This window comes from Dipodomys merriami, unplaced genomic scaffold, assembly GCF_024711535.1.
Source record: "Dipodomys merriami isolate MVZ:Mamm:240054 unplaced genomic scaffold, mDipMer1.0.p SCAF_28, whole genome shotgun sequence".
NCBI lineage: Eukaryota > Metazoa > Chordata > Mammalia > Rodentia > Heteromyidae > Dipodomys > Dipodomys merriami.
In genome coordinates this window covers 19,360,577-19,385,591 of record NW_027204270.1, presented here as the reverse complement: position 1 = coordinate 19,385,591, position 25,015 = coordinate 19,360,577, and the positions used below count along the sequence as shown (strand labels likewise).

The 25,015-nt window shown below is 53.1% G+C and overlaps 1 protein-coding gene across 5 annotated transcripts; it reads left to right on the top strand.

The window, feature by feature from the left end:
• The first annotated feature begins 338 nt into the window (after nt 1-338).
• LOC138838407 (filamin-binding LIM protein 1-like) lies at nt 339-24,102 on the top strand. 5 transcript variants are annotated; one of them, XM_070037873.1, is made up of 8 exons: nt 339-403; nt 5,962-6,219; nt 11,789-11,976; nt 12,662-12,779; nt 14,261-14,430; nt 15,129-15,307; nt 16,281-16,398; nt 22,379-24,102. In XM_070037873.1, exons 2-8 carry the CDS (start codon nt 5,973-5,975, stop codon nt 22,490-22,492), a joined length of 1,134 nt encoding a protein of 377 aa, XP_069893974.1. In that variant the 5' UTR covers nt 339-403; nt 5,962-5,972; the 3' UTR covers nt 22,493-24,102. The 5 variants fall into 5 exon arrangements, with proteins under 5 accessions (XP_069893974.1, XP_069893975.1, XP_069893976.1 ...); XM_070037874.1 differs by having other exon boundaries at nt 347-403; nt 5,959-6,219; XM_070037875.1 differs by having other exon boundaries at nt 369-435.
• The last annotated feature ends 913 nt before the right edge of the window (nt 24,103-25,015 follow it).

Sequence of the window (25,015 nt, the reverse complement as noted above, 5' to 3'; positions counted from 1 at the left end):
TGGCTCAATTCCTATTGGCTCCCTGACGCCTGCCTCAACTGTCCAGCCGGTGCTGGATAGCAGTGTGGCCAGCACACGGCCTCCATGGCCCTGGATCATGCCTCAAATCCTCCCTCCCAGTCCCTGCTGCCCAGGGTCTGGCTGACATGGCCTCAATAGAAGTCTAGTCCTTTACCTGCTGGGGCATCTGAAAGGGGAGAAAGCTGGGCTGAGCTGGGCAGGGAGAGGGGAGGAGGGGAGCTTGGCCTCAGTGCTGGCACACAAAGGGCGTGTGTTCTCAGCTAGCACACTTCCTGGGTTTCCATTGCAGGAAGTTTGGCACCTGCCTATCAGTGACACTGACACCCAGGCGCTGCCGGAGCCTTGGCCAGGACAGTCCTTTCCATTTGGAGCAGCAGCTGAGGTAGGACGGAGGCCAGGGGTGCTGCAGAGCCGGTGAGTGGTCTCAGGGGGACCCCAACACTCCCCTCTGCAGTTCCCAGTTGGACTCAGCCCAGGCCAGAAGCAGGAGGCCTGGGTCTTAGCCTGAGTAGCTTTGACCTTGGGTAAAGCCCCAAGTCAACTTTTCTGTGGTGAGGTATAGCTTGGGGTATGGAGATCTGGGGAGTGGGGGGTGGCTCCATTTCAGTCTGACAAACCTCTGGGGTTCTGAAAACCCACTGTGACTGTGACTCCAGGCAGTGCCTCAGAGGCTCCTTCCTCCTCCTTCGGAGGCAGTGTGTCTCTTCTATATCGTGGCAGAGCCAGAGGCCGCCTTCCCAGGCTGAGATGCGCAGCGCAGTGGGCACAGGCTGTGTGGACAACTCAGCACTAGACTCTGAGTCATGGAGGGGGGCAGAGCAATATGCCCAATGGCAGGCTTGAATTCAGCTCAACCTCTGACCCCCAGCCGGGCCTGAGCCTCTCCAGTGGCAAGGTCCACTTGCCTGAGAAGCAGGAGCAATCAACCCTGGTGTGAGGAGTCTGGGGGGTTGAATGAGAGGTCTGCACCAGGCACACAAGCTCCTAGAAACCCAGCCACTGCAGCTACTGCCTTTGTCACTGCAGAGGCCAAGGGTCATATACAAAAAGCTATGACAAGGTGCTCCAGGGAGGGGCTGGCAGGTAAGAGGTGAGGGACCTAGAGAGGAGGGAGGAGGGGGCGGGCGCCCAGGCACCCCTCCATTGACACATGGACACCACGGAGCCCCTCACCAGAACCCCAGAGCCTCGCTGGGGGTGGGGGGTGTTGACTGTTGACTGGCTGCAATGGCGCTGGGCCCTGGGCTCCCCTGGCCTCCTCCGATGTGCTTTAATCAAAAGAACGATCTGTTTGCCTCTGAATCAGACCCAGATCCCTTTTCCCAGCAATGTTCTCTGGCCTCCAGGGATCCGGGCGGCCCATCCCGCTTCCCCCTCCCCTCTTCCCCAGCAGTTCCAGGACGCAGAGGAGAGGTGGTGAGGGGGGCCAGTAAGCTCCCCCTACCCGAGTCCTCCTGAACGCCGGAGCGAGGCGGAGAAGGGGTCAGTGGCTGGCCTAGGGGCAAATCCAACGACCTGAGCGGCCGCCGGCCCGGCCCACCTGCGGAGGGACGAAGGGGGTCCAGACCCAGGGGCAGCCCAGGACAGCAAGTCAAGGAGATCCGCTCCCCGGGGCGGACGCCCCTGCGGAAGGCCCTAGCCCATCATGTAGTCACCGATTGCGTCCTCCGGGGCCAGGCTGGCGAGGTGGGCAGTGTCCCCCGGATTACCAGCGCAGACATCGAGGCTGGTGGGGGGGAGTGACCACCTGGTCCCAGGGTCTGGGCCGCGGTCGCCCACCCAGGGGCCGGGGGGGCGGGGCCACTCGGGGGCACCGAGTGGGGGGGAGGGGGCCGGGGAACAAAGGGAGGGGGCGGGGAGGCGCGGCCGGGCAGGTGGGGGCGGCCCCTCCCCCGAGCCTCACCTTTTATGGTCAGGCGCGCGGGCGCCGGGCCGGGGGCGGGCGCGGGGAGCGGGGGGCGGGCGCGGGGAGGCCCGAGGCCGCTCCGTCCTGCCCCGCCCCGGCGTCCGGCCGCGGCCGCGGGAGCTCGGGCGCAGGTAAGGGGTGCTGCGGGCCCGGGCGCGGGGGGGGGTCCCGTCCTTGCGCCCCCGGCGGGCGGCACCCCGGTGGCGGATCTGGACGAACGCCCCGTATCCCCGGCCGGACCCCAACCTCGGGGGACCCCATAGTGACCGCTGTCCGTCCGTCCGTCCGTCCGTCTGTCTCAGCCCTCGGGTCCCGGTCCCGGGGTGGAGGTCGGAGGCTCGGTGCGGGCGCCAGCCGGGTCCCGCACAAAGGCGCCGTTCCCCGCCAGGCCAGGGAGGGCGGGAGGGTCCGGCCCCAGGTGCGCACCGGGCCGGGGCGAGCGCGGTCCGGGCTCCGCGCCCTCGGCGCCTGCCACGGGCGGGGACGGCGGCGCTGCCCGCTGCCCTGGGCGCAGCGAGGCCGGGGCCGGCTCGGTGCCCCGAGCGCAGCCTCTCCCCGCGGGGACCGGAGCGCTGCCCGCCGCAGGACCCCGAGCGGGCGCGCCGGGGGCGGACCCCGCCGGCGAAGTTTATTCCGGACCCGAACTTAGGCTCCGGAGCGGAGCCCGAGGGGTGAGGGGGAGCGGGAGGCGGGAGGGGCTGGGGTCCCCCGCAGCCCCGTCCCACGCCCTGGCGCCCCCGCCAGCCGGCCCGGGCGCGCTGGAGCTCTGCCTCCTTCCTTCCTCTTGACAGGAAATGACTTTCCTTCCCTTTGTTCCCACTTTCTCCGCTCACCGACGCTCTCGCTGCTCGCGTCCGGGGGAGGGGGTGGGGTCCCCGGCAGGCGGGGGGAGGGGGGAGGCCGCCCCACGTGGACCCTCCCCACGGAGCTCCTCGCCCGGGTGCTAGGGGGGACGGGGACAGAGGAAGGCGCAAGGCCGCCTTTCCCGGATGGGCTTGACAGGGCTTTGAACCGCCCCCCCCCCCAGCCGCTTCCCCTGGGGCCCGGGGTCCCCTCAGTGACCCTGGGGAGGGAGGGAGGGAGAAGGAGGGACGTGCCAGCTGCAGACATCTGGCCCGGCCTCTGGATGTTTCTGGGAAAGCAGGCAGATGTAACTCCCGGAAGAGTGGGGTAGGGGTCAGGGTGGGGAGGGGCGCCCCTGGAATATGCCCATCACCAGGAAAGGGCCTGGGTTGCACCATGCTGGGATGAGAACAGACCTTGGAGTTGGGGAAGCCTGTGGTGGCCTTGGGACCCAAAGCAAGCCAACTTAGGCTTGCCACCATGATGCTCTGGTAGAATGCCAAGCCATGCATGGCCTTGGAAATACACTTGAGGCATAAAAGACCTCATCTCAGATGATTAGAGGATCATGGGAATTGTGAGGCATGGTGTGTGTGTGTGTGTGTGTGTGTGTGTATGTGTGTGTGTACACACCCAGGGCTGGTGTTCTATTTGAGCCACACTTCCAGTCCAACATGGTAAGCTTTTTGTTGTTGTTGTTTTGGGTCATGGGACTTGAACTCTGGCCTTGGACCCTTTCCCTATGCTCTTCAGCTCAAGGCCAGCACTCTACTGCTTGAGCCACAGCTAGGATTACAGGTGTGAGCCACCAGTGCCCAGCTCCATTTAGTTTTTTGAGGAACCTCCTTACGTTTTCCGTAGTGACTGCACTAGTTTACACCCCCACCCACAGAATGGAGGCCTTTTGCACTCCCACTCCACCCCCAGCCCTTGTCTAGCATTTGTTTTCTTCGCCTTTTTATTTGTGCCAGTCCTGGAGCTTGAACTTAGCATCACATTGAAGTGGCCCAGATAGGAAGAAGTGCCCTAGGCCCCATTGTTGGGTGCCTAGTAAAGTTACTTGGTAGGGTGTGGCCAGTTTACCCCAACCTGCTCCCCTCAGCCTCAGGTGCCCTGTGGCTGCTGTCTGCGAAAGCACTTTAAGGTGCTGCCTGTGCTTTGATGTGGCTTGCTGTGAGCCACCTTTGGGCACCCAGAATGCAGACACCAAAAGCAGACCAGGTTATGGGATGGGGGGAACACACAGCACCCTGTGGTGGCAGACAGCTCTCTGGGGTGAGACCCTGAAGTGGGAGGCTCCCTGGAGTTGGGGATTGAGCTGGACTTAGAGGCCTAGCTGAAGTTAATTCTGCCTGTGCAGGCCAGAAAGGAAGAGCAGATGGGGGGACTACTGAAAGGGGGGTGACATGGCAGGGGGATGTTGCTCAGGGGAGAACAATTGACCAGCTTCCCCAGAACCCAAAAGAAGTTGAAGCTGCAGGATCTGCGATTTTCATCCTGAGACTAGGAATCTTGGAGCGCGCGCACGCGCGCATGTGTGTGTGTGTGTGTGTGTGTTTGCATGTGTGCTAGTACTGGTACTTGAACTCAGGGCCAGGATGGTGTCCCTTAGCTTTTTTGCTTAAGACTAGTTCTTCCACTTGAGCCACAGCTCCACTTCAGACTTCTTTTCTTTTTTTTTTTTTTTTTTTAACCAGTCATGAAGCGCACCTTGAACTCAGGGCCTGGGCACTCTCCCTGAGCCTTTATTGTTGGCTTTGAACTTCAGTCCTCAGATTCCATCCTCCTAAGTAGCTAGGGTTACAAGAGTGAGTCACTGGCACCTGGCTGTTGGAAGACTTTTGAGTAGAGGAGAAAATCAGATTCTGCTCTAGAAAGATGAGGGGTTGGAGGCAGGATTAGAAGTGATCTAGCTACCTTCTGCCTACAAGGCCTAGGCCCTGAACCAGGGCCATGGTGGGTTTGGAGATGGGGCAAAGAGAGATTCTGGCATAGAAGGCAGACAAAAGGAATGTTGGCTTATAAGTTGGGTAGAGAGAAGACTAAGCAGAATCAAGTGGCCACAAGATCACAAGCTCTGGGTTCACATGTCAGCTCTTGCTGTGTGACCCTGGACAAATGATTTGACCACTCTTGAGTCTCAGAGATAGTCCCTAGGCAGATTTCCAAGTTAAGCATCAGGGACACAGAGTGGTGCAGATTCAGAGCAGGTTTTCCTATTTGTTTTTACCTGCCCTGCTTCCTGGATGGAGCTTAGGCCCTCTGATCTGAAATTGCTGCTCCTGTTCTCTTTCCTTCTACAGCTGAGCTTCTAGTCACAGGTGTGGAAGGGGACTGGTGCAGGGACAAGTGTCAGCTGTGCTGTAGCTGGGTGCCAGAGCACCGTCCTTTGGAGGGAGGGTCTGTCCTTTGCTCCCTAAGTGTGCAGGCTGTGGGGAAGGAGAGTCAGGGAAGATTTTGTGCACCTGCCTGTCTCCTTCCCAACCTTTTTTCTTGGTTTTCTTCTTTTCTTCTCCTCTTTTCTTTTTCTTTCTCTTTTTTTTTTTTTTTTGCCGGTCGTGGTGCCTGAACTCAAGGTCTGGGTGCTGTCCTTCAGCTCTTCAGCTCAAGGCAAGCACTCTACCATTTGAGCCACAGCACCACTTCTGGCTTTTTTCTGCTTATGTGGTGCTAAGGAATTGAACCCAGGGTCTCATGCATGCCAGGCAGGCGCTCTACCACTGATCCATCTTCCCAGCCCTTCTTTTTCTTTTTCTAGTCAGTTGTGGGGCTTGAACTCCGGGCCTGGGCACTCCCCCAGGCCTCTTTGGCTCAAGGCTAGCATTCTACCACTTTGAGCAACAGCTCCACTTCCATTTTTTTGGTGGCTAATTGGAGATAAGAATCTCTTTCAGGAGCCAGCTGCCGGTGGCTCACTCCTGTATTCCTAGCTACTCAGAAGGCTGACATCTGAGGATCAAGGTTCAAAGCCAGCCCAAGCAGGAAAGTCCAAGATACTCTTATGTCCAATTAACCACCAGAAAACCGGAAGTGATGCTGTAGTTCAAGTATAGAGCGCTTGCCTTGAGCTGAAGAGCTGAGGGACAGGGGCCAGGCCCAGAGTTTGAGCACCATGACTGACAAAAAAAAGTTATGGGAAGAGGGAGGCTCTGAGCCCTTCTGGAGTCTGAATCCTTTTCTGCCCCTAGCAGGAGCCACGGCCATGGCCTCCAAATCTGAGAAGAGGGTTGCCTCCTCTGTTTTCATCACCCTGGCACCCCCACGCCGGGACACGACTGTGACAGGGGAAGTGAGGCAGGTGGCTCGGGAGACCCGAGGCCGGCCCTGGGAGGCCCCTGCTCCTGGGAAGGCTCCTGGGGGTGGCCTGGCCGGGAGGCCCAGCCCCTGGGCTCCCACCAGCAAGGCTGCAGCCTGTGACCCAACTGGGCCTTCTCAAGTCTCCAATGGAGGTAAGAGGGTGACTGCAAGGGAGGCAGCCAGAAGGTGGGGAGGGAAGGCAGGCTTGGTCTTTTCTTTTTTTCCTCTCTGCTTCCCTCCCTTCCTTTCCTCACTCATCAGTTCATTCATTCATTCATTCACTGATTTACTCATTGACTTACTTGATTGTTCATTCATCTATCCAGTCATTTATTCATCAGGTTCCTACTATGTGCTAAGCAGAGCATGGGTGATGAGCTTCCTGAGTAGTTGGTATTACCCGTGTGAGCCACCAGTGCCCAGCTGATAGTCATGGGGCTTGAACTCTAGGCCTGGGCACTGTCTCTGAGCTCTTCAGCTCAAGTCGAACGCTTTACCACTTGAGCCGCAGCACTACTTCTAGTTTTCTGGTAGTTAATTGGAGATGAGTCTCTTGGACTTTCCTGCCTGAGTTGGCTTTGAACCTTGATCCTCAGCTCTCAGCCTCCTGAGTAGCTAGGATTACAGGAGTAAGTCCACGTAAATTTTATTTTTTCATTTATTATCTTACTATTTTATTGATTGAGTGATTGCCAGTCCTGGGCTTGAACTTAGGGCCTGGGCACTGTCCCTGAGCTTCTTTTGCTCAAAGCTAGCACTCTACCACTTGAGCCACAGCGCCACTTCTGGCTTCTGTCTGTGTGGTGCTAAGGAATCAAACCCCGGGCTTCATGCATGCTAGGCAAGCACTCTACACTAAGTTACAATACCAGCCCTATTATTATTATTTTGTATATGTATATGCTAGTCCTAGAGCTTAGATTCAGGACCTGGGTGCTGTCCCTGAGCTCTCTCTTTTCTTTTCTTTTCTTTTCTTTTTTTTTTCAGTTGTGGGGCTTGAGCTCAGGACCTGGGTAGCTTTGTGCTCAACGCTGGCATTCTACCACTTGAGCCACAGCTCCACTTTCAATTTTTGAGTGGCTAATTGGAGATAAGAGTCTCACAGGAACTTTCCTGCTTGGGCTTCAAGCCTCTTTTCTCAGATCTTAGCCTCCTAAGTAGGTAGGATTATAGGCTTGAGCTGTTGGTACCTGGTTTTTTTTTTTTTTTAATCAGTACTAGAGCTCTACCAGTTGAGTCACAACTCCACTTTTGGCTTTTTGTTATAGGTGTTGTTGTTTAATTGGAGATAAGATTCTCACAAATTCTGGTCACCGGTGGCTCACACCTGTAATCCTAGCTACTCAGGAGGCTGAGATCTGAGGATCACGTTTCAAAGCCAGCCCAGGCAGGAAAGTCTGTGAGACTGTTTATCTCCAAAAAACCACTCAGAAAGCCGGAAGTGTTGCTGTGGCTCAAGTGGTAGAGTGCTAGCCTTGAGCTGAAGAGCTGAGGGATAGCACCCAGGCCCAGAGTTCAAGCCCCACGACCGGCCCCCCAAAAAAATCTTGGGCTGGGAAGGTGGCTCAGTGGTAGAGCGCTTGCCTTGTATGCATGAGGCCCTGGGTTCGATTCCTCAGCACCACATAAGCAAAAAGAAAAAAGCCGGAAGTGGCGCTGTGGCTCAAGTGGTAGAGCGCTAGACTTGAGCTGAAGAGCTGAGGGACAGTGCCCAGACCCAGAGTTCAGGCCCTACCACTGGACCCAAAAAAGAAAACTCCTGCAGAACTTTCCTGCTGGGCTGGATTCAGATCTCAACCTCTCGAGTAGCTAGGATTACAGGTGTGAGTCATTGGCACTCAGCTATTTAGTTGGTTGTGGGGCTTGAACTCAGGGCCTGAGTGCTGTCTCTGAGCTACTTTGCTCAAGGCTAATGCTCTACCACTTTGAGCCTCAGCGCACTTCTAGTTTTCTAGTGGTTAATAGGAGATGAGTTTCATGGACTTTCTTGCCTGGACTGGCTTTGAACTGCAATTCTCAGATCTCAGCCTCCTGAGTAGCTAGAGTTACAGGTGTGAGCCATCAGCACCAGCCCAGCTATTTGTTTTAGAGATAGAGTCTCGCTGTGTTTTGCAGTCCCCTCAAGCTCCTGGCTCAAGCAGGCTCCTCCTGCTTCAGCCTCTTGAGTAGCTGAAAACTACTGTCATGGACCAAGCTTTTACTTTTTTTTTCTCCTAGTGCTAGGATAGAACCTGGGGCCTTACTGTGTTCCTGATCTCCATGCACCCTACCTAGTACACCCTTGGATGGTGATGGCTAGGGATGTGGTTCACTGGTTATGTTCTGACTTAGTTTGCACAAGGCTCTGGGTTTGATCCCCCAGCACCACACACACAAAAATTGACCCATAATAATTGTACACATTTCTGGGTACAATGTGTGCTGCGTGTAATTAGCAGGTTGGGGCAAATGGCACACCTGTGCCTCAAAACCTGGTCATATTTCTGTGTTAGGGACAGTCAGAGTCCTCTAGGTGAGCTATTTTGAAATATGTGACTAATTATTGTCAACTGTTACTACCCTCTTGTGCCATAAAAGCATGTATGTGTGGAGAACACATACAACCCCAGCATCCAGGGGCTGGTGCAGGAGAATGGGAAGTTGGAGGCCAAGCCAGTCACCTGTGGCTCACACCTTAATCCTAGCCACTTGGGAGGTCCACAGTTTGAGGCTAGTGTAGATAGAAAAGCCCTTGAGACTCCATCTCCAAAGTAATCAGCAAAAATCTGGACTGGAGGTACGATTCAAGTGGCAAAGAACAATTCCAAGCAAATATGAGACCCTGAGTTAAAACCCAGTACCAGGGGCTGGGAAGGTGGCTCAGTGGTAGAGTGCTTGCCTTGCATGCCAGAGGCCCTGGGTTCGATTCCTCAGCACCACATAAGCAAAAAATAAAAAAAAAAAAAAAAAAAAAAAAAAAACCCAGTACCAGCAAGAAGGAAGGAAAGTTGGTTCAAGACCAGCCTGTGTTACTTAATGAGGCTTTGTCTTTAAAAGAAAAAAAAAAAAAGCTTTCTGTGGCCAGGCACCAGTAGCTCATGCTTATAATCCTAGCTACTCAGGAGGCTGAGATCTGAGGATTGCAGTTAGAAGACAGCCCAGGCAAGAAAGTCCATGGGACTCTAATCTCCACTTTAACCACCAGAAAACCAGAAGTAGTAGCCTTGAGTAAAAAAGCTTGGGAACAGGGCCCAGGCCTTGAGTTCAAGCCCCAGGAACGGACAAAAACAACAACAACAATAAAAAAAAACTTCCTGTGTCCAGCTCTGCCCCATTTTGTTGACACTGGATATTTATTGAGGTAGAGAGTTACTGTTTCCAGTCCAGAGATCTCAGGTGAGACTTTAGGCTAGAACTGTGGCCCTCAGCCAGCATTGCAAATTACCTGAAATCCAGCTTCTCAGGGCTGGCCCCAGGCCTGGTAAATCAGAAACTGGGTGGAGCTGAGCTCTGGGGGTTGGAACAAGGGCCCCTGCTGATTTTTTGTTGTTGTAGCTCATGGGGCCTGAACTCTGGGCCTGGGCGCTGTCCCTCAGCTCTTCAGCTCAAGGCTAGTGCTCTACCTCTTGAGTCACAGCACCACTTCCGGTTTTCAGGTGGTTAATCGGAGATAAGAGTCTCAGGACAGGGGCTGGGAAGGTGGCTCAGTGGTAGAGCGCTTGCCTTGCATGCCTGAGGCCCTGGGTTCGATTCTTCAGCACAACATAAGCAAAAAGAAAAAAAGCCAGAAGTGGCACTGTGGCTCAAGTGGTAGAGCACTAGCCTTGAGCTGAAGAGCTGAGGGACAGCGCCTAGGCCCAGAGTTCAGGCCCCACGACCAGACCCCCACCCCCCCAAAAAAAAAAAAGAGTCTCAGGACATTCCTGCCTAGGCTGGGTTTGAACCTCAATCCTCAGCTCTCAGCCTCCTGAGTAGCTAGGATTACAGTAGCGTGAGCCACTGGAGCCAGGCTCCTTTGTTTTTTGTTTTTTGTTTTTGTTTTTGCCTGGCATGTCCCTGAGCTACTTTTTGCTCTAGGCTAGCACTCTACCACTTGAGCCACAGCGCCACTTCCAGCTTTTTTTTTCTGCTTATGTGGTGCTGAGGAATCAAACCCAGGGCCTCATGCATGCAAGGCAAGTGCTCTACCACTGAGCCACCTTCCCAGCCCTAGTCAGCCTTCTTAGTGGCTAGGATTACAGGTGTGAGAGCCACTGGTGGTGTCTGGCTTTAGTGCTTTTCTTTCTTTCTTTGTCACTGAACTGTAGTCTAGAATACCTTCCTAGCCTGTGCAGTCCTTTCAGCCCTTGGGTGAGGCCAGAGACATTGCCTTGCAGTTGAGAAGTGGAAACCCAGAAAGGTGCCCCAGGAACTTAGCTGGGAATGGGGTTACCACCCAGTCTTTGGGCTTTTTTTTTCCATGGATGTGTTGGGCAGGCTTTCACTGGGGCCTGATTTCCCTTGTACCCCTATGACAGTAGGTAGAGTCCCTGTGTCCCTTTCTGTCTGGGCCACGGTGCTCACCCTGTACCACAGTGGACACAAGAGGTTTCAGGCTGTCCAGCTCATGTCCATCTTCCTCCTGTGCATGGAAGGGGAGGGGGGATCCCAGGAGAGGAAGTTGCATGGGAGCCCAGAAGTCTGTGGTGACAGACCAGCACTGGGGATCCAGGGCCCTGCCCTGCCTTGCTCACTCAGCCTCAGCTCCTGGGAGTGGTTGTGGAGCTGAGCTGATAATGCAGTCATTTTGTGCATGTGCGTGTATGTGTGGGCATGCATGCATGCATGCGTGTGTGCATTTAGGAAACCTTCACGTGCACACAGGCGTGGAGAGTAGAGCCAGAACCCCCGAGTGGGCACATTAGGTCCACCGGTTGTCAGTGTTCAGCCATACTTGCTTTGTCTGTGCCTTGTCTCCTTTGATTTTTAGACAGGGTTCTCACTTTCTCAGGCTGGCCTGGAAGTCACTAAATGGCCCTGGCTGGCCTCAAACTCATGGTTCTCCTGCCTCAGTCTCCCTTCAGGCATGTGCTACCATGCTTCTCCCCATCTCCTCCCTCCCCTCCTGGTCCTGGATGGGCATTGTCCTTGAGCTTTTCACTCAAGGCTGGCACTCTACCACTGGAGTAAACATTTAGCTCCATTTCCAGCTTCTTGCTGATTAACTGGAGGTTAAGAGTTTTGTGGACTTCCCTGCCTAGGCTGGTTTCACACTTTGATCCTCAGATCTCAGCCTCCTGAGTAGCTAGGTTACAGGTGTATGCCATCTTCTCCAGCCCAGAGGACATCTGGTGATATCCATGCAGCCAGCCAGAAAATGCAGCTTTAATCCACTGCCTTAGGGGCTAGCCGTGCCTGTGTCCCCCTCTCTACACACAGGTTCTCCAGCAGGTGGGCCTGGCTCCCAGCGGGGCCGGCTGATGTGGAGGCTGACCAGAAGGCAACAACTGCCGGCTGAGTCACTCACTTCAGACACCTCATCTCCTGCCATTCTCCCTACAGCCACTAGGGGGAAGTAGTACTTTCCAACTGAGAGATGCTGGCTCTGTGTGGGGGACCCTCAGGAGTTCATATCAGAGCCAGATAAGACCAGAGGTGTGGGGCCCTCAAACCTGAGCTCTAACCACTGCTTATGAGCCTTCTGTGTAGTGAGATTCCTCTCTGCCTCTGCAGAGACTCTGCAACACTCTCTTTCCGTTACAGGGTGCTCACTGCCCCCTCCCACCCTGGATGGTGAGGAGTCACTGGCAGACCTCGACCTCCTCCCTCCTCCGCCTCCACCCCCTCCAGCGTTCCTGCCCCCTGACGACGAGCCCCCTGCCCCAGCGGGGGCCTCACTCATTTCAGACTTGGAGCAGCTGCACCTGCCCCCACCCCCGCCTCCGCCACAGGTACTGCCAGCCTCCCCAACTCCTGGACCCTGTGTCAGGGGTCAATTCTTGAAGACAGTCCCTCCTCAGAGCTCTGCCAGGCTGGGCTTAGTGGTAAAAGCCTGTAATCACAGCTGTTCTGGAGAGGTGGAGGTAGGAGGAATCTTGATCCTAGATTAGATCCTAGGGGAGAAAAGTGAAGGCCCTCTCTGAAAAATAACTAAAGCAAAAAGGGTCGGGCATGGCTCAGGGGCAAGAGTTCCTGACTAGAGCACCAAGTCTTGAGTCCCAACTCCCAGTACTGGAAAAAAAACAAAAAACCTCTTCGGTGTCGCTAGGCACACTGGTAAAAATTGTTTGAGTTCCTCAAGGTCCCTGGAAAGGGCTGGTCCCCTTTTGTCCCTCAGGCACTCTCCTCACCCCAAGGAAGACCTGGTCCAGTGTGCCGCTAGAACCAGGTCTTAATCCTCTGCCCCAGGCCAAGGGCTGCATTGTCTACCTCAGCCCCAGGAGCTAAACTGCCAATCCAGGAGGCAGAGCTTTGGCTGATAGGGCAGGGCAAAGGGGGAGGGTGGGCTCTGCTGCCATGGTAACCACCCAGCTGAGTGCTCACTGGGCATCTACCTCCTGTCTGTAGGGTGGGTTCCCCACAAGCAGGGAGGTCCTCACAGGGTCCCATCTGTGTGACTCCTCCATGTCCCCACAGGCTCCGTCAAAGGGTCCATCGGTCCAGCCTCAGCCTAGCCACCTCAAGCCCTCGGAGGAGGAGCTGCCACCACCCCCAGAAGACCCCGTCAGCCCTCCAGAGAGAGAGGCATCGACAGGTAAGGGTGCAGGACTAGCCTGGGCCCCAGGGGCTGGCCTGGGCTTCCCGTGGGAGCCGACCCCTGTGCCTTCCCCAGCTTACCTCGTGGGTGATCTGTAAAACTGTACGTCAGTTTATTGCCTTGACCTGCTTTTCTTTTTTCTTTTTTCTTTTTTTAATGATAGTCGATTTAAACAACCATATAGTTGCTATAGAAGCAAAATGAATTTGTGTATGCCAGTACTGGGGTTTGAACCCACTGCCTCAAGCTCTTACTTCTCATTTTTGCTCAAGGCTGGCATGCTACCATTTGAACCACAGCTCTGCTTCCAGCTTTTTGGTGGTAAATTGGAGATTAGAGTCTCATGGACTTTCTTGCCTGGACTGGTTTCAAACCACAGTTCTCAGATATTAGCTTCCTGGGATTACAGGCCTGAGCCACCAGTGTCTGGCTGAGAATCTGATCTTTATGTGGTCAAATATTTCAGTCTTTTTCAGGCTACTGGATTTTGCGACATAGGCCTCCTCCAAAATTGTCAATAATTTCCTAGTTTTTTCCAATATTTTTTTTGTTTTTTGTTGTTGTTGTTTTTGGAAACAGTTTAGTTATGTAGCCCGGGCTGACCTTGAAGTCAAAATCCTCCTGCCTCGGGCTGGGAAGGTAGCTCAGTGGTAGAGTGCTTGCCTTGTAATGCATGAGGCCCTGGGTTCGATTCCTCAGCACCACATAGGAAAAAAGCCAGAAGTGGCGCTGTGGCTCAAGTGGTAGAGTGCTAGCCTTGAGCTGAAGAGCTGAGGGACAGTGCCCAGGCCCAGAGTTCAGGCCCCACAACCGGACCCAAAAAAAAAAAAAATCCTCCTGCCTCAGTCTCCCTAGCACTGGTATTACAGGTGTGCCCTACTGCATCTGGTATATTCCTCTATGCTCGTAGTATTATGTCTTGATCAATTCTTACAGTTTTATGTCCCATTTAGATCTTGAGGAATTGAAAATGCTACCTTTTGAAATTGACAAATCATCCCAAGACTGCATCTTCTTTTTTTTTTTCTTTTTTTGGGGGGGTCCAGTTGTGGGGCCTGAACTCTGGGCCTGGGCGCTGTCCCTCAGCATTTCAGCTCAAGGCTAGCGCTCTACCACTTGAGCCACAGCGCCACTTCTGGCTTTTTTTCTTTTTGCTTATGTGGTGCTGAAGAATCGGACCCAGGGCCTCAAGCATACAAGGCAAGCACTCTACCACTGAGCCACATTCCCAGCCTGCATCTTCTTCTTTTGATCTGACTTTTTGCTGGGTTTGCTCTGGACTAGCTGGGATTACAGGTTTGAGTCACCGTATCTGGCCTAATTTAGTCACATTCCTTCCCAGTGCCCATCATGACCCCTTGTTTGTGAGGTTAGGAAACTCCTGGAATTGGAGGCTGAGCTCTAAATATATTCTGGGTGGTGATGGTGTACAGTCCTCTTGGGCTGAGCTGCTGATGTCTGTGTCTCCTCTACCCTAGATGTCTGCGGCTTCTGCCACAAGCCTGTGTCCCCTCGAGAGCTGGCCGTGGAGGCCATGAAGAGGCAGTACCACGCCCAGTGCTTCACCTGCCGCACCTGCCGCTGCCAGCTGGCCGGACAGAGCTTCTACCAGAAGGAGGGGCGGCCTCTCTGCGAAGCCTGCCACCAGGTACTCCCCCATGGCCAGGTCCCGGGTGCCAGGCATTTGAGACGGGCGCGTGGGAGATGGTACGTTATTTCCTTCCTCACAGGGCTCCCCCACGGTTGACCCAGAATGCCGCAGATGGGGAAGTGCAGGTTAGCCGGGGATTCACTTCCTGTGGCTGCCGTAAGGTGGTCAGCCTTCCAGCACTAACAGGAAGAAAAGAAGGGTTGTTTAAGCTCACTGTTCCAGGGGTGGGAGCCATTGGCACAGTTCTCGGCTCTCTGCCTCTACGGAGGGAGGATTTCAGGTATGAGCCACCTCACCTGGATTTAGCTCTGAGATAATTTTTTTTTTTTTTTTTTGCCAGTCCTGGGTCTTGAACTCAGGGCCTGGGCACTGTCCCTGAGTTTCTTTTGCTCAAGGCTGGCACTCTACCACTTGAGCCACAGCGCCGCTTCTGGCTTTTTTCTGTGTATATGGTACTGAGGAATCAAACCCAGGGCTTCATGCATGCTAGGCAAGCGCTCTACCACAGAGCCACCTTCCAGCCCTCTTGGCTTGGAGATTTAAAGGAAGTTTCTGCGGAGCCCTAACCTCCAACAGATGGCAGTAAGAATCCAGTAGCTGCCTCAAGGTTCCTGCTCTGGGCCAAGACAGGGCCCGTCATGGCTGGGGTGTGCTTGGCTGTGTGTCAGCTCTGAGGCAAGGGCCCTCTGTCCCAGGACACTCTGGAGAAGTGCGGCAAGTGTGGCGAGGTGGTCCGTGACCACGTCATCAGGGCCCTGAGCCAGGTCTTCCACCCCCGCTGCTTCATCTGCGTTACCTGCGCCCGGTGCATCGGGGACGAGAGCTTCGCCCTGGACAGCCAGAACCAGGTGTACTGCCTGGACGACTTCTACAGGTAGAAGGGGCACGGACAGGGGAGGGGAGGGGGTGACAGGGCAGAAACCAGGGCCAAGCTCCAAAAACCCAGAGTGCCCTGCAACCTGTGGACTCTAGAAGCATTTCCTGCTCTGCTCACCTGCTGGTAGTGAATGACTGAGCTCCTGCGCCATGTCAGATGCTCAGAATTCTGCAGTCAGATGGATGTGCTGAAAAGACTACTGCTGGACACAGGTGCTCATGCCTGTAATGCAAGCTACTCAGGAGACTGGGTCAAAGCCAGCCTATGCAGGAAAGTCCATGAGATTCAATAGCTCCAGTTAACCAGCCAAAAGCCAGAAATGGAAGTATGGCTCAAGGGGTAAAGCACTAATCTTGAACACAAAAGCTCAGAGACAATGCCCAGGCCAAGTTTAAGACCAGTACTGACACAAACATACACACACACAACACACAACACAACACACACACAGACAGCTGTAATCCTAGGTCCTCAGTAGGCTGAGATCTGAGGATGCAGGTTTGAAGCCAGCCTATGCAGAAAAGTCTGTGAGATTCTCATCTTCAGTTAACCAGCAAAAAGCCAGAAATGGAGTTATGGCTCAAGTGGTAAAGCAATGGCCTTGAGCAAAAAAAAAAAAAAAAAAAAAAAAGCTAAGGGAGAGTACCCAGGCCCTGAGTTCAAGTCCCAGTACTGGTACCAAAAGAAAAAAGTGAGAGTCCCAGCCTAGCAGCCCTTCAGTTCCAGCCCTCCCCCTCCCCCTCCCCCCACGTCACTTCTGCCTCCAGCACCCTGCAGCAGGGCTGCTCACTCAGGTCCCCCCTCTGTCCTACCAGGGAGTCAGATGTGCGGCACAGGGGCAGGCAGGTCACACAGTGGCCCAGAATAGCGCTGGGAGGTGACTCCAGCCACCTCAGTCCTGCCAGCTTGTTTCTGCACTCGTCATTGTGAATGCCTCCCAAGCAAGTGTGGGTTTTGTTTTTCTCTCTAGGAAATTCGCCCCCATGTGCAGCATCTGTGAAAATCCCATCATCCCTCGGGACGGGAAGGACTCCTTCAAAATTGAGTGCATGGGAAAAAATTTCCACGAGAACTGCTACAGGTGTGAGGTGAGTAGCATCGGGGACATCCCGCAGTGGCTGCCCGGTCTGCCAGGCTGGCACCGCAGTCCCGGCTAGGACAAAAAGGGTGAAAGCAAGGCTGGTGCTGCTGGTGCTCACACCTACAATCCTTGCTGCTCGGGAGACCGAGATCTGAGGACCACGGTTCGAAAACAAGCCAGGATAAGAAAGTTCATGACACTTTGTAGTAAATAAGCAAAAAGCTGGAAGTAGAGCTGTGGCTCAAATGATAGAGTGCCAGCCTTAAATGAAAAAGCTCAAGGATGGTGCCCAGGTCCTGAGTTCAAGCCCCAGAACTGGTGTGTACACACACACACACACACACACACACACACACACACACACACACACACACACACACACACACACACACACACACACACACACACACACACACACACACACACACACACACACACACACACACACACACACACACACACACACACTGAAAGTAGTTACAAACTGGGCGCCAGTGGCTCACGCCTGTAATCCTAGCTACTCAAGAGGCTGAGACACACACACACACACACACACACACACACACTGAAAGTAGTTACAAACTGGGCGCCAGTGGCTCACGCCTGTAATCCTAGCTACTCAAGAGGCTGAGATCTGAGGATCACAGTTCAAAGCAGCCCAGGCATGAAAGTCCGTGAGACTCTTATCTCCAATAAACCACTAGAAAACCAGAAGTGGCGCTGTGGCTTAGGCAATAGAGTGCTCGCCTTGAGCTGAAGAGCACAAGGACAGCACCCAGGTCCAGAGTTCAAGCCTTGAGACAGACAAAACAAAAACAAAAGTAGTTACAGAGCTAGCCCATCAGTCAGAATTTTGTGTTCATATGAAAACCAAATGCATTCCTGCATGAAGGGAATGTATTGGTTCTTGGTGACAGTGTTCAGGATAGTAAATAGTATCAAGGCTGTCTTTCCATCTTCTGGTCCTGCCTTTTTCCTCCCTTTTTGCTAGTACCTGGTTTGAACTCAGGGCCTCATGCTTGCTCAGCTGGTATTCAGCCACTTGCGCCAGGCCTCCAACTGGGTGTCTTGCTAGTTAGATGTTTACTTTCTTGGAGTTTCTGGGCAGGCTGACTTCAAAACTTGAACATCCTCAAATCTCGGCCTCCTGAGTAGGATTACGGGAGTGAGCCACTGGCACGCAACTACCTGTCTGGCTTTGCCTTTTCTGTTTCTTGCTTCATTTTCTCTGCCTATGGGCTAGCATTCTCTGGGCAAGGGCTTGGGTTTAAACACCCCTGAAGACAGCCAGACTCCCCTAGCTATTCAGGAGGCTGAAACCTGAGCATCAAAGTTTAAAATAAGCCCATAAAGACAAATCTACAAAACGCATATCTCCAATTAGTCAGCAAAAAACTAGGAGCTCAGTTACTACAGTATCAATTGAGCAAGCATAAAGTCCCAAGTTAAAAAAAAAAAAAAAAAGAAAAGAAAGGTTTAAAAAAAAAAAAAAAAGCTTTAGGGGCTGGGAAAGGTGGCTCAGTGGTAGAGCGCTTTGCCTTGCATGCATGAGGCCCTGGGTTCGATTCCTCAGCACCACATAAGCAAAAAGAAAAAAGCCGGAAGTGGTGCTGTGGCTCAAGTGGTAGAGCGCTAGCCTTGAGCTGAAGAGCTGAGGGACAGCACCCAGGCCCAGAGTTCAGGCCCCACTACCGGACCCAAAAAAAAAAAAAGCTTTAAAAACTGCTCTTAGCTGGGCGCCAGTAGCTCACACATATCCTAGCTACTCAGGAGGCTGAGATCTGAGGATCAAGGGTCAAAGCCAACCTGGGCAGGAAAGTCCATGAGATTCTGATCTCCAGTTAACCACCAGAAAACCGGAAGTGGTGCTGTGGTTCAAATGGTAGAGCACTAGCCTTGAGATGAAGAGCTAAGGGACAGTGCCCAGGCTCAGAGTTCAAGCCCCATGACCGACCACAAAAAGAAAATAAAAGCCAGTCTGTGGATACCTGGACACTCCAAATCTGAGCACAGAGCCTTGATTTCCCCATGGCCTGCACCCCAAAAGCAGTGTAGCAAGCCCTGCCTGGGAGTGCCAAGAATCCCTCCTCCCCTTCTTCCCCTGCCAGCCACTTAGCACTGAGGCTTCTCTGGTGCCTGGAGAAAGGGGAGGTTTTCATGGGTGTCCCTAACTGAGGAGTCTCAGGGCAGGTCTCACAACTTACCAAGGAATAATTCTGAGTATGTGTTTGCTCATCTTGAAACAGGTGTATGGGACCAGAAGGGAGTTTCTGGGGCATGGGGGGTGGGAGCAGGCTGGGAGAAGAGATAGGCAGCTGCCCACCTGGCTGTTTGAGATCAAAGTCCAGCTGCTGCTGCTTCTTGGAAGACCAGTGACCAAAGTTACTGCCAGTATCCCTGCTATTGCCCTACGAAGTCCAGTGTGATTAGCAATCTTGTGAGCCTAGCTGGGGAAGCAAATACCCAACACCCCTCATCCCCCACCCCTGCTTGTCCTGTGTGACCTTGACCAGCAGAGGCTGCGGGGCAAGGCAGGACTTGCACTCTGGTGCTTACACTTCAGAAGGTGGGGCTTGCAACCTGGTTCAGGAAATGCTGCCGCTGCCGCCACCTCCTCCTCCTCCTTCTCCCCCTCCCCCTCCCCCTCCCCCTCTTCCTCCTCCTCCTCCTCCTCCTCCTCCTCCTCCTTTCCCTCTTCCTCCCCTCCTCCTCCTCTTCTTCCTCTTCTTCTTCCTTTTTTTCCTGTCAGTTGTGGGCCTTGAACTCTGGGCCTGAGTGGCTGTCCCTCAGCTCCTCAGCTCAAGGCTAAAGCTGTACCAATTGAGTTACAGCATCACTTCCGGTTTTCTGGTGGTTTATTGGAGATGAGTCTCACAGTCTTTCCTGCCCTGGCTGGCTTTGAGCCGTGAACCTCAGAGCTCAGCCTCCTGAGTAGCTAGGATTACAGGCATGAGCCACCAATGTCCAGCTTTTTTTTTTTTTTTTTTTTTAGGTGGTACTAGAGCTTGACCTTGGGGCCTGGGCACTGGCCTTTAGTTTTTTTTGTTGTTGTTTTTGGGGGTATTTTTGCTTGTCTGTTTTTTGGGGGCTTTTTTTTTTATTTTTTGGCTGGTCCTGGGGCTTGAACTCTGGCTTGGGCGCTGTCCTTAGGTGCTTCTTTGTGCTCAAGGCTAGCACTCTACCATTTGAGCCACAGCACCACTTCTGGATTTTTCTGAGTAGTTTATAGGAAATGAGAGTCTCACGAACTTTCCTGCCCAGGCTTTCTTCAGACCACAATACTCAGATCTTAGCCTCCTAAGTAGCTAGAATTACAAGCCCAGCCAATTTTTCTTCTTCTTCTTCTTTGACTATACCTGAGTACAGTTTGAACTGCAGGCCTTTAACTTGTTGAGCTGGCATTCTACCACTTGAGTCATACCTCCAGCCTGGCTTTTTGCTGTTTATTTTGGAGATGGACTCTTTTAGACTTTTTTTGCTCAGGTTGGCTTTGAACTTTGATCCTCCAGATATCAGACTCCTGAATAACTACCATTACAGGTGTGAGCAGTGTCCAGTGTGGGGAGCTCTTTAGGGAGGGAAGTGATTTCCAGGCACTGCCCATGGACGGGCCTTGGCTCTCATTTTTGTTGACTTTGTGGCTCATAATATCTAATACTGAAAGAGTAGCATTTATTACATGGGTGGTACTTTTTTATTTATATAACATTCTTGCATCTATGTCATTTTGGTGTTTTTTTGTTTTCTGCTGGTGGTAGGGCTTGAACTCAGGGCTTGGGCAGTGTCCCTTAGCTTTTTCACTTAAGGCTGGTACTGTACCACTTGAGCCACACCTCCACTTCCAGATTTTTTTTTTTTTTTTTTTTTTTTTTTTTGTCAGTCGTGGGCTTGAACTCTGGGCCTGGGCGCTGTCCCTCAGCTCTTCAGCTCAAGGCGAGCGCTCTACCACTTGAGCTACAGCGCCACTTCCGGTTTTCTGGTGATTTATTAGAGATAGGAGTCTCACGGTCTCTCCTGCCCGGGCTAGCTTTGAACCGTGATCCTCAGATCTCAGCCTCCTGAGTAGCTAGGATTACAGGCGTGAGCCACCAGCGCCCGGCCCAGATTTTTTTTGGTCATGGGGCTTGAGCTCTGGGCCTGGGCACTGTCCCTCAGCTCTTCAGCTCAAGGTGAGCACTCTACCACTTGAGCCACAGTGCCACTTCTGGTTTTCTGGTGGTTAATTGGAGATAAAGAGTCTTATGGACTTTCTTGCTCAGGCTGTCTTCGAACCGTGATCCTCAGCCTCCTGAGTAGCAAGGATTACAGGCGTGAGTTACTGATGCCTAGCTAGGTTTTTTTTTTTTGTTTTTTTTTTTTTTGTCGGTCATGGGGCTTGAACTCTGGACTTGGGCGCTATCCCTCAGCTCTTCAGCTGAGTGCTTTGAGCCACAGCGCCACTTCTGGTTTTCTGGTAGTTTATTGGAGATAAGAGTCTCACAGGCTTTCCTGCCAGGGCTGGCTTTGAACCATGATCCTCAGATCTCAGCCTCCTGAGTAGCTAGGATTACAGGTGTGAGCCACCGGCGCCCGGCTCTGAAGGTATTCATTATTCCCATTTATGTTGGGGAAACCAAGGATCGTTTTTGCCAGGCCTGTCCAGTGGCTGTCTGCCACTCCACAGCTCTTCTCAGACCTCGATGATTTAGCAGGCACTTTGTTTCTCCCTCTCTGTTCTAATTTAGAAAAAAGGTCACATGCGCCTCTTTGGAACTTCAGGTTTGTCACTTGATCCTCTCTGAATGACAAACAAGTGACCCATTGTGAATGACCCAGATACAGGACTTAGTTTCCCCCAGGGGCTAGGGTGGAGTTGCAGAGAGGAGCCACATGAGGGCGCCCTCTCCAAGTGGCCACTGAGAAACCAGGCTATGGCCCCTGGCTCCTGCTGGTTCATGACCAACACCTGTGACCTCAAAGTCATCTCTGTGGAGACAAGACTCTGATGTCACTGCAGCTCCCAAGGGTGCCAGCTGAGCCCAGAATACGGTCTCTGCGCATGAATCTTTCATTCCTACCTGAAGCATGAAGGATGAGGCATGATGGGTGAGGCTCAGATGAGATGTGCGCCAGGGGTAAATGGTGAAGTTGTGTTGGCAGTCTAGGCCCGAACCCCTCTCCTCCTCCTCCTGAAGTCCGTGCTTCATGGTTTTGCTGGTCTTACGGATATGTGACCTGGGAAATAACAAAAAATCCCCCTCCAGGGCTGGGAATGTGGCTTCGTGGTAGAGTGCTTGCCTAGCATGGATGAAGCCCTGGGTTCGATTCCTCAGTACCACATACACAGAAAAAGGCAGAAGTGGCCCTGTGGCTCAAGTGGTAGAGGGCTAGCCTTGAGCAAAAGAAGCTCAAGGAACAGTGCCCAGGCCCTGAGTTCAAGCCCCAGGACAGTGCCCAGGCCCTGAGTTCAAGCCCCAGGACTGACAGAGAGAGAGAGAGAGAGACCCTTCAACTCAGCCTGGCCACCAGCCTGCTGTAGAACTTGCTGTGAGGCCTGAGGAAAACCCCACCCTTCTCAGGCCTCAGTTTCCCCACCTGCCAAGTGAGGAACAGGGCTAACCAGGAGATACGTTCCACAGACATTGGTTGGGAGCCTGTGCAGTGCCACGCTGGAGTCCCAGGAGGACCTGCCTCACACCGCACATCCTAAAAAGGCTGTTGGTTACACCCTGGGACCTCAGCCTCCTGGGACCTTCACATTGCCTTTTTGAGGATCCTCGGCCTCCCCACAGCCAGGCTACCACGTCAGCCACTCACCCCTCCTATGAAGTAAAATCCTATGTTTCTGGTCTTCTCCAGGCAGACCTGGCCCAGGAGGTCCAGAATGAGAAGCTGAACTGCTGCCCTGCAGGGAAGGCTTAATGAAGTCTCTCCCCTGGGTAGGCTGTGTGCTGGCAGTGCCTAGACCCCAGGACATTTGCATGTGACATGTGCCTTTATTTCCCCAGGACTGCAGTGTTCTCCTGTCCGTAGAGCCCACTGACCAAGGCTGCTACCCGCTGAATGACCATCTCTTCTGCAAGCCGTGCCACGTGAAGCGGAGTGCGGCCAGCTGCTGCTGAGACGCCCAGCCCTGCCCTGACTTTGTTTCTCTTCCTCATCTATTCTTGCACACTTTCTTCCTGAGCCTTCCTGTGGACAGTGGGCAGTTCAGCCCAGTGTGTCTATTATGCAGGGGGACTGAGCCCCTCCCACCCTGGGGTGCTAATACCAGTCCCCCACACTTTCAGTTCCTCCTCCTTGCTTGCTAGAAGCATCGTTCATTCCTGGAGGCCTTTCAGGCCTTCTAGTAGATGGCTTTAACCCATGAGGGGAGGGGGATAGCGGAGGGGGAGGACCTTCCCCCCCCCCAAGTCTCAAGATTAGCACCTAGTATCCCTAGCACTGACATCATCCAGTACAGTGTGCTGAGATGCCTGTGGTCAGCAGGTCTGAGCAACTTGAGGGGAAACACCACCATCTTGTAAAAAGGCCAGGGGCTACCAGTGACTCACACCTGGAATCCTAGCTACTCAAGCAGCTAAGATCTGGAGGATCACAGTTTGAAGCCAGCCAAGGCAGAAAAGTCCTTGAAACAGCATCTCCAAATTAGCCAGCAAAATGTCAGACTAGAGGTATGATTCAAGTGGTAGAGCATCTGCCACAAAAGCACAAAGCACTTGAGTTCACATCCTAATATGGACCAAAAGTGAAGGAGGAAAGGCGTTTTTGTTTTGAAAATTGAAGTTTTTTTGTTTTGTTTTGTTTGGGTCTGGTTGTGGGACCTGAACTTGGCCTGGGCGCTGTCCCTCAGCTCTTCAGCTCAAGGCTAGCGCTCTACCACTTGAGCCACAGTGCCACTTCCGGCTTTTTTCTTTTTGCTTATGTGGTGCTGAGGAATTGAACCCAGGGCCTCAGGCATGCAAGGCAAGTGCTCTACCACTGAGCCACCTTCCCAGCCCTGAAAATTGAAGATTTTAATAAGGAATATAGTCTTTGGATTTGGGAGAGACCTTTTTTCTTTTAATTTTCCTTTTCTTGGAAACATCTCCCTTTGATTATCAATGTATAAGAATGGGACCTCGTGGTGACGTGGCCACAGGCTTTGCACCCCTGCAGGGTGTGTCCTGAACACCTTGCAGATGAGGATGGGCCTGGGGGTGGGGGCAGTCCACAGATACCCACTCAGGTATCAGCTTTCCCCCCTCCCCACTCTCCCTGCCGGTGGCTGCATGGAGTGTCTGTAGACACAGATACCCTAGGTGACTCTCGACAGCTGTGACCCCAAATGCCCCCTGTAACCATAGCTCCACAAGGCCATGTCTAGAAGGTTCTCCTTTCAAGGCAAACCACTTTTGCTTTGTAGTTTCTGACATCTCATAGAATAAGTACCCTGTGCATTCCTCTGTGAGCTGCCCCGTCTGTGTTCCTGTGGAAGCCCGGGATTTCTGCAGCGCCCCTTCAATCCCAGACAGCCCCACTTCCTGCCCTGAGCTCGGAGTCGCTGGCTTCTGCCCTTACCGCCGCTATCCACAGCTCTGCCTGCCTGCAAGCGCTTCCTGGATATCTGCCTGCCACTTTCTTTGCTCACTTTCAGTTTGGCTTCGTGCTAAACAATAGATCCAGACATGTGCTGCGTATGAGTTAGGATTTTCTTTCTTACACATAAAAATAAAGATGTCACTAAGACGTATCTGTTGTCTTGGTTTTAACCAGATGAATGCTGGCTTTTATAGGGCTTAAGTTCAAGGCCTGACCACTGACTGTGAGCTCTTCACTCAAGGCTGACACTCTACCATTTGAGCCACAGTTCCACTTCCAGCTTATTGGTGGTTAATTGGAGATAAGAGTCTCATGGAGGCTGAAAACCAATGTCCTCAGACCTCAGCCTCCTAAGTAGCTAGGATTATGGGCATGAGCCCCAGCACCCATCTGAATGCTGGGCTTTGATTGTAGCCCTGGAAAATTGTTATCTGCTGGCTGTGACTCAAGTGTCGGAAGTACCCACCCCCTTTTCTTCCTTCATAGGGGTTCAGCTCAGCAAATCACAAGGGATGCATCCATTCCTGTACCCAGCATTGTTCCGTCATGGATGGCAGGCCTGACTCCTTCCTCCCCCTCCTCATGGGTCCGTTCAGTGCTCAGCAGCCAACAAATCCAGGTTACCAGTGCCTGCTCAGACACAGCACAGAACCATGAGGATCCCCCAAAGCCTGAGGGTCAGGAACAGCCCTGAGTTCAAGCCCCAGGACTGGCACAAAAAACAATGTAGAGCCGGATGCTGGTGGCTCAGGCCTGTAATCCTAGTCAGAAAGGCTGAGATCTGAAGATCACAGTTCAAAGCCAGCCCGAGCAGGAAAGTCTGTGAGACTTAAACCACCAGAAAACAGGAAGTGGAGCTGCGGCTCAAAGGGACAGAGCACCGGCCTTGAAACAGCTCGGGGACTGCCTGGACCCTGAGTTCAAGTCCTATGACTGAAAGAGAAAAGTATTGCAATGATGATGTAATATGTTGTATCATATAAATATTAATATATATAAAGTCTGGTGTGAGGGTACAGCTCAGCAATAGAGTGCATTTATCATGTGGAAGTCCAGTGTTCCAT

Coding starts and splice junctions, on each gene's coding strand:
- LOC138838407 (XM_070037873.1), top strand. CDS start 5,973: ATGGCCTCCAAATCTGAGAAGAGGGTTGCCTCCTCTGTTTTCATCACC. Junction 14,431..15,128: donor TCTGCGAAGCCTGCCACCAG/GTACTCCCCCAT, acceptor CCTCTGTCCCAG/GACACTCTGGAGAAGTGCGG. Junction 15,308..16,280: donor TGCCTGGACGACTTCTACAG/GTAGAAGGGGCA, acceptor TTTTCTCTCTAG/GAAATTCGCCCCCATGTGCA.